This window comes from Labrus bergylta, chromosome 6 (assembly GCF_963930695.1).
Source record: "Labrus bergylta chromosome 6, fLabBer1.1, whole genome shotgun sequence".
Lineage (NCBI taxonomy): Eukaryota > Metazoa > Chordata > Actinopteri > Labriformes > Labridae > Labrus > Labrus bergylta.
In genome coordinates this window covers 29990872-29998760 of record NC_089200.1, presented here as the reverse complement: position 1 = coordinate 29998760, position 7889 = coordinate 29990872, and the positions used below count along the sequence as shown (strand labels likewise).

The window sequence follows — 7889 nt, the reverse complement described above, 5'->3', positions numbered from 1 at the left end:
ATTACCATTCGTCAAATAGGCCATCAATCAAAGAACACAGTGACGCCCATTACGGAGTCCGAGAAGCCCAAAATAAGAGAATCGAAAAAGCGTACGGTTTAAAAAGAAAAACTACATAAACTGTATTTGGTGATGACTAGTATGTTTGTAGTGCTATTTCATGTCATCATATATATTATATGTCTGTAAAAATATAGAGATTTTAATGTTTCGTATACATTTTGATGTTTTCATAATTATTTTCCATTTTCTATTAGATGTCTCTATATGTACGTGTATTTTGTTTAACATAAACAACCATCATGTATTATGTCGTTGTTTGTTTGACTTAATGTGTAAATTGTGCAGTGTTAATTAAATATTTTTTAAACCATGAAACAGAAAACAAAAACCATAGCATATTTTTTCTCCCCCCAAGTTATTGTTTTTGGTTTAATTTCTAATAGAACATTACTTCAGATTTTATTTAGCTTTTCATTTGAATAATTATGATTATAATACCTTATTTATATTTCATAGATAAGTCTCAACGTGCTTTACAATTAAAACAAGGCAAGAAAATAGAAACGAATGCAAAGATACACAAATGATAATACACATAAATAAAGCAAATAAACAGATAAAAAAGGCCCAAACAAAAATTAAACACATAGATCAATAAAACAGTAAAAACTATCAACAAATTAGAACTTTTATTATATTACACATTTTACAATCAATTATTATTATCGTCATTATTATTTCATGTTTTGTATTTTGAAGCTTGTATTATGTTTGTATGTTTGGCTGGTTGTTGTTTCTCAGAAACTTTGTGTACTGTGCTTCTGCCTGTCTTGATAGTCTAACTTTCATTGAGTTTTCTTCTGGCTAAATAAGGTTAAATAGTCTACATAAAAATAAAATAAACTAATGATTTACTCTCGCAATGTTGTACAGGAGAACAGATCAAAACAAGCTCCAACTGTGTCAACAATATTTATTCTTTATTATAATCGATCTTGCATCTAAATCAGAGACCTATTAAGCTAATGAAACAATACTATTTCAAATCAGTAGATATGTCTCTATAGTAATAAAATATTATACAGCAATACAAACACTTGTACAAAAATAGAGTTTGACCTTTGTGTAATAAAACAACTTTGACCTGCAGTTTCTGTTATGTGCTTTCCAGGATCTATGAATACTCATCTGCCAGTGTGTCAAAGTAGTTAGAATCTGCATAAAGAAGGAAGCCAGAGAATAAGCTGTCAGCCCAGCCCGGGTCTGCAAACAAACCATTCTGGTCTTTGAAGAAGATCTCCAACCACACCTCATCCTCTGGGTTGAGGTACATCACAGTGGACCCTGATGCTACATCATGATTCCCCGTGTTGGCATCGAAGGTTTTGATGCGATACTGACCGTTCTGAACCAGACCGATGGCCAGGTGTTTGTTGGCCAGTGTAATGTCATAGGAGAAGTAATAAATGCCTGGGTATGCACATATGTACTTCCCTGTCTGTGGGTTGTAGTGCCCGCCCTCATTAAACAGCACCTTGTTGAACTTGATGGGAGTTTTCTCTGCAGGGTAGCTGCTGGTAATCCCCACAGAGAAGGCGGATTTAGGCAGCAGGCTGCCGCACTTGCATGTTCCTGCAGTTCCAGGTGTCCCTCGTGCACCTTTGTCTCCCTTATCTCCTTCACGACCAGCAGGACCAAGCAACCCCACGTCTCCATTCTCTCCTGTGGGGCCTCTTTTACCTGCAGGGCCACGCTCACCTCGAGCTCCAATTTTACCTGTTGGGCCGACTCTGCCCTTTAAGCCTGGAACAGAAAGATCATTGAATTGATATTTCTGCCTAGTTACACAAAGATTGGTAGATTCATTTTGCCAGTTCTCTTCCTTTTCTTTGTGTGTCAGTTTCTCACTTTAAATGAGCTGTCAATGGAAACATTAAACCCCACCCAACGTCATGCATTAAGTCAACCTTGGAGCGAAGCCACTTGACTTTTGAAAGCACATTTTTGCTTGATTCATTCACACTTTCTTATAACCAGCGCACTCCAGTGTAAATATCCTGTAGCTAGGAAACACTGTGATCACTGTATGTCAAGGCAAAGACAGTTGGATATTCGATGTAGTTTTATGTCTCTGAAGGTGTTTGGCTGAATTACTGCTTCCACACATAATGGAAAACTAAGGTGCCAAAGTTTATTTTTCATTGACAGATTTACTACACTTCAGACTGCACAGATGAAACAGTGCAGTACAGAGCGATGCTCCCATCCATTCTTCTCAAATATTTTGTATAACTTTATGGCACCTTTACCTGCAGGACTTCTTTTGGCTGCAGACAACCACGATAAGACGTTTACATGACTCAAAAATGATCGTTATGATGGTAGGTGTGCTCCTGCAGTGCCATGGAGGTTTTTACAAAGTTTGGGAATGGGTCATCACTAATATATTTGTTGTGTGGGTTACTGTTGTGAGATATGGAGGACGGAAAAAATATAAAATATTTGGCCACACTTTAATTGATACAATCTGACACTAATAGACATTTTAGACATTTTAGACAATAGACTGTTTTAATATGTTTTTATTTTATTAATTCACTTTTGTTTTATTTTATTATTAGTTCTCTTCCCTACAAGATTTTCCTTTCTGTATATTTTATTATTTGGATGATTGTTCAATCATTAACATAATGAAGAAGAAATGCATAAAGATATGTTGAAGAAAATAACACAGTAAAAGAAAGAATTAAGGAAATAAATGAACATAAAATGAATTACTAAATTAATAATATTCTAAAGTTTGTTTTTGGATGGTAGAGATCAGCCCACTTATGGTTGAAAGATCATTAAAAAAGACAGTAAATGTACTTTGTTATCGCAACGAGGAGGTTTTTCAGACGTGTCGGCTACTGGAAACATCTTTGTGAAATTTGTGGAAAATGTAGGAAGGCGTATTGGAAGAACCTATAACACTTTGGACATCATCTTTTTTATGCTCATGAAAAAGTTAAGTGTAGGAGACAATATTCAACATATCAATAGATAAGGTGCTAGGTGGTTTGCCCCACTCATTCTGACAACTTTATGTCGTTTACCTCCTTTTCACTGTTTTATTTTTTATTTCATTTTTCTTTATCATGTAAATTATAGAAGCTATTTAAAGACCCCTTGTGAACTGCACTACTTAGGGCTAAAATTCAACATGTCTAAATGTCTGGCAATTATTCTGATGTTATGTTGTTGATGTTTTTCTGTTGAAAAACTAATAAAAACTTTTAGTGTAAAAAAAAGAAAAAGTTGAAGTGTAAACATTTTTTTAAATCTACATTTAGGCTAATTCAGCTATATCAAAGTGGGAATGATGTTCTGAATATCAACACTGCTGTGATTGGGTCGTAGGCAAGAGGCTGATATTCAGTATTGTTTTAATACAGCTCTTATTATACAAGTGGCCAATAGTGGTCAATGACTGCACTCTGTTCTGTTTGTCTCCATGGTTACTAAAGAACAGCTACATTGTTTTATGTACAGCTGTATATTTATAGTTATTATGCAGATAGTGAAATTAAACTAATGTGATTCTGAGGGGTCATATGTTTTAATGAAGACAAAAATCCTTCTGCTGTAATCTTAATGAACTGTATTTAGTGCATGAGGCTCATATATCAGCACTCATGAAATGCCTTTTGTGAATTTGATTATTTGGTTAAACTAACTTTTGTGTTGTGATACTTTTAAACTTATCACAAATTAATGTTAATAATGAAAAATGTACAGGTACACAATAATTATACAGCTGAGAGCATGATGCTTCATTTAGGCACACCTTTGTGTTAAGTGTATTTTGACATGATATGGTGTCTAGTTTCCTTCTTTCTTAAACGACCATGATAGTGTGTGGGAGTCAGATGCTTAAAGGCCTGTTTACACTGATTTGAGATTCACCTTAAGGCCTGCAGTGGGTGCTAATCTAAACAACTCCTGTATTTCATAACCGTAATATTAATGGCAATATATTTTTCTGTGGGATTCTGTTCAACGTCTGGACGCCACATATGAGTCCTGTCAGCTGCCAGGTAGGGAAACTTTTCAGTGCCAGCTTTACCCTGGCACAGAGTGGTAGTAGAATTTTATCGGCACATGTTATGTTTTTATATTATACCTTCTTCTCCCTTTCCCCCATTTTCACCCTTCCTGCCGTCTCTACCATCTCTTCCAGGGATACCCGCATTCCCATCTGCTCCCGGAGGCCCGCTGTGGCCTGGTTTGCCAGGTGGGCCGGGTGATCCGGGGACGCTGCAGATCAGACGAGGTGCTCCTTTCATTTTGTTGTCAAACAGCTGTCCAAAGACACAGTGGCACAGACACACTACTCCCATCAATGTCCACATCTTCACATCTGGAAATATACAAACAGCAGAGTTAAGAGAACATCTACGGACATCTCTCTGATGTGAGGAAAACAAATGTCAGGATTATTTCTGCTCAAATTGAACAAAACATTTTGTGTTTTCAGGTAATCACTTCCACTGATTAGAAGTGGAAGCTTGTAATCAGTTTCATGATGCAATTAAACACTTAGAGTGGAGTTGTGAAAAACACATCTGTGATCCAGTACAGCATGAGATCAGAACCGACTCTTATAATAAGAAGCAATCTGGATGTGACTGTCTCGCGCTGATGTTCTCATCCACCACAGGCTCACATGTGAGAGACTTCAAACTAAAACCTTGTCTCTGTTCCAAAACATTCCCATGTTGTGACATAACATCCAGCACAATCTGTGTCAGGGGAACATAATCATGGAGCACTTGAACAGACAGAAACATTACAGGATCTCAACATATAACCCTACAGGAAATAATAATGAGGTCAAAAGTAGAATCAGAGATAAAGATCCAGCAGAGGTCGTGTAAGAAGATCCACCTGGAAAAACCTTTCAGATGTTTCCAAATTCCTTCAGAATGACATCGATTAAAACTTGACAATGGGATTAGTCGATTTGATTAATACACACATGTTTGTTCTTTGCATATTTGCCCCATGTGGGCGTGAGAATGTGAGTTGTGCATCTGCTCTTTGGGCCTGCTGTCTGTGGCTGATGGGGCGTTGGAACATGTGTGTGAAGGTTTTCAGAGGAAGATCACCACTCTGTCTGTCTTAAAACTGTGTAACTGTGTGTCTTTGTTGCAACATGATTTCTTTGCCATTACACATTTAGTTTGTCTGGCAGTGAGAGATGCCAGCAGGTCAGACAAATAATGTGCTTACTACGAGACAATAAACGGATGGACTCACAGACACCCACACACACACACAGACATGAACAAGCTGAGCCTGTTCTTGGAAACGCACAGTCCCTCTGCTCCACTTATGTTGCATGTTTTTGATTTTTAAAGGCTAGTGATCTGGTCACAGAGCCAGTGTGAGGTCCTGGGGGAGAGGAAACCCCGCCCGCCTTTTCTGCTCTGACTGCAGCAATGATGTAAGCATTAGTAAAGTCACTATTATTAAGAAATGGTGCTCTTTTTACTCAGACGTGTGCATGAGGGCAAACAACAAATGCAATGCAAAAAATGCACTCAAACATTAAAATGATTACAAATCGACTTGGAATTCTGTCGCAATAGAACCTCTGCAAAAAGAAAATCCCCCTTTTGCCAGTGAACAGGTGGTGCATTAGTGGATAACTGTGTTCGGCCCTTCTTCACTGAAAAATGTCTGTGTCCACTTTAAGCAATGGCAGCCTCTGAGATGGCCTCTAGGTGTTTCTAATTCATGTCAGGCACAAGGCTCACAAAAGTCCCCGGTGCAGTAAGTCACTCAGTGCAACGTGCATTTCAAAAGAAATATTTTTTTCTTCTTCATCTTCTGTAAGCAGGATAATTGACTATCATAAAAATGTAGATAAATACATGCACATATATTTAGAGTCATGCCTAATCATGGGCTTACGTGTGCACAAACACTGACGGGTGTTGGCAAAGTAATTCAAAGTATTTCATCTTCATGTGATAAGGAAATTCAACAGTTGTGCATCACTTCTTAAATACTGTGAATAAGAATGTTTTGTGCCGGTCTATAAAAATACAGCAGGGATTACAGTTGCAGCTGTGTGATCAGTGTTCTTACCCCACTGTTTGCAGCTGTTCATCTCCAAAACTGATCACAGTTATCACTGCCTCGTGTCCTCGTCCTCTTTGCACAGATTCCAGTCTTTATGATGATTTGACTCCTGGGTTAACATCTTCTCCGTCCCTGTTCTTCCGTTGCTCTCAGACGTCTGCGTGCCTCGCTCAGCTGTGGTGCCGCTGACAGCCTCTTGTAATGCAGAAGCTGCAAGATGCACTCCCTCAATCCCTCCCCCTCTCTCCACTCCCTTTTCCCTGCTTCATAAACTTCCCAAAGACAAACAACTAGCATACAGCCAAGCACAGTGTGTGCACACCGACTCAGCCACATTATGTCATGCATGCAGATTGTTTAAATATGTGTAAAGTCAGCAGCTTGGATCCTGGAGGAAAATGATGTGCTCTTTGAAAATCAGATTTATCAGTGGTAGAAGTCATTTGTGTTTTGTTGACCTCTGTGTTTCACATGCAAGTATTCCTCACAACCATCCCTGAACGGGGCCACAGCTGATGTGTGGATGTGTGCCAGAGGAGTTCTTGGATTATTTCCTTTCCACATATGGATATATATTATAGATACCATATGGAAAATCTGTCTTCAATATTAAAATAATGAATTATCAGCTTAGCATTTAAACCTACGTATTTGTTTAAGATCTGTTGGTTAACACTTTCTGAATAACCCTAGTTATTTTGTAAAGTGGTTTTGCATATAGCAGGTAGGATATGTAGATTTTAATGTCAAAGAATAGTTAATAAGAGAGCATGAACATGTATTAATTCTGATTATTATGAAAACTTAACTCATTGATTGTAGTATTTAGAACCTTTAGTGTAATCAAAGTAGTAATACAACAGAAGAAAATACAAAATCACAGATGCTGCATGAAAAAGCATAGACTCAATGAAGTCTGAATGGCATTATACTCCAAAGCAGTGGTTCTCAACTAGTGGGAATTTGGACCCAAAAGTGGGATGTGGAGCGGATTTCAGTGGGTCATGAATATGTGCCTGGTAAATAATAGTGTTTGTTTTGACTCTTTGTTCTGTCCCGTGTTTTGTACAGTCTGAGATCAGACAACACTGTTTTTGTTGGTGGTGAGTAATATGTTGGGGTTCTTTTTCACACACCTCAAAAATTGGAAAAAAACACAGGTGTAGTGGTAAAATGCTGTGATGCTGTAATTATCATTTTTTTGTCGGACTCCCAAGGTGCGGTGAAAGATATTTACAAAAGGGCCAAAAAAAGTCTGCCATAAAGGGAAAAGTTCCACATGAACAAACAAAACAAGAGCACTTCAAACTATTATGGCAGCTGCAACTTTCTCTGTTACCAGAACTGGACTGACTGCAGCCATCTTTTAAATCAGAAGCCCCTCCCACTGTCCGCTTTGAATTACATTACTTTTTAACAAAAACACTTTTTCTTATGAATTAAATGATTTTTTTAACCTTTTGAAATCGCCCCCTATCTTAAACTTCAATAATTTAAGCATCGTTATCAACGTTGTAATTAACACCACAATGACATGTTTGTGGAGATAAGTTCTTCAAATCAGGTGACCACTATTTCGCGCCACATCCTATTTATCAAGTGGAAATGGACCGCCTTCGTTTGGCACACAAACGGGACACAGTGGAGCACATATGAAACGCCATTTCATTAAGAAGTCATTTTAATGAATGTGAAAGTGTGCACCCTGGGTCGCGCTATGAAAAGGACATGGAGAGGAGGATGCTGTCATGATGTACTGA

At 37.9% G+C, this 7889-nt stretch overlaps 1 protein-coding gene across 1 annotated transcript; it reads right to left on the bottom strand.

Moving 5' to 3' along the window:
- Nucleotides 1-677: 677 nt before the first annotated feature.
- On the bottom strand, nt 678-6340 carry LOC109981879 (complement C1q tumor necrosis factor-related protein 7). Its single transcript, XM_020630867.3, has 3 exons — nt 6136-6340; nt 4166-4402; nt 678-1806 (listed from the first exon to the last, which is right to left on the bottom strand). Exons 1-3 carry the CDS (start codon nt 6155-6157, stop codon nt 1178-1180), a joined length of 888 nt encoding a protein of 295 aa, XP_020486523.1. The 5' UTR covers nt 6158-6340; the 3' UTR covers nt 678-1177.
- Between the last annotated feature and the right edge of the window lie 1549 nt (nt 6341-7889).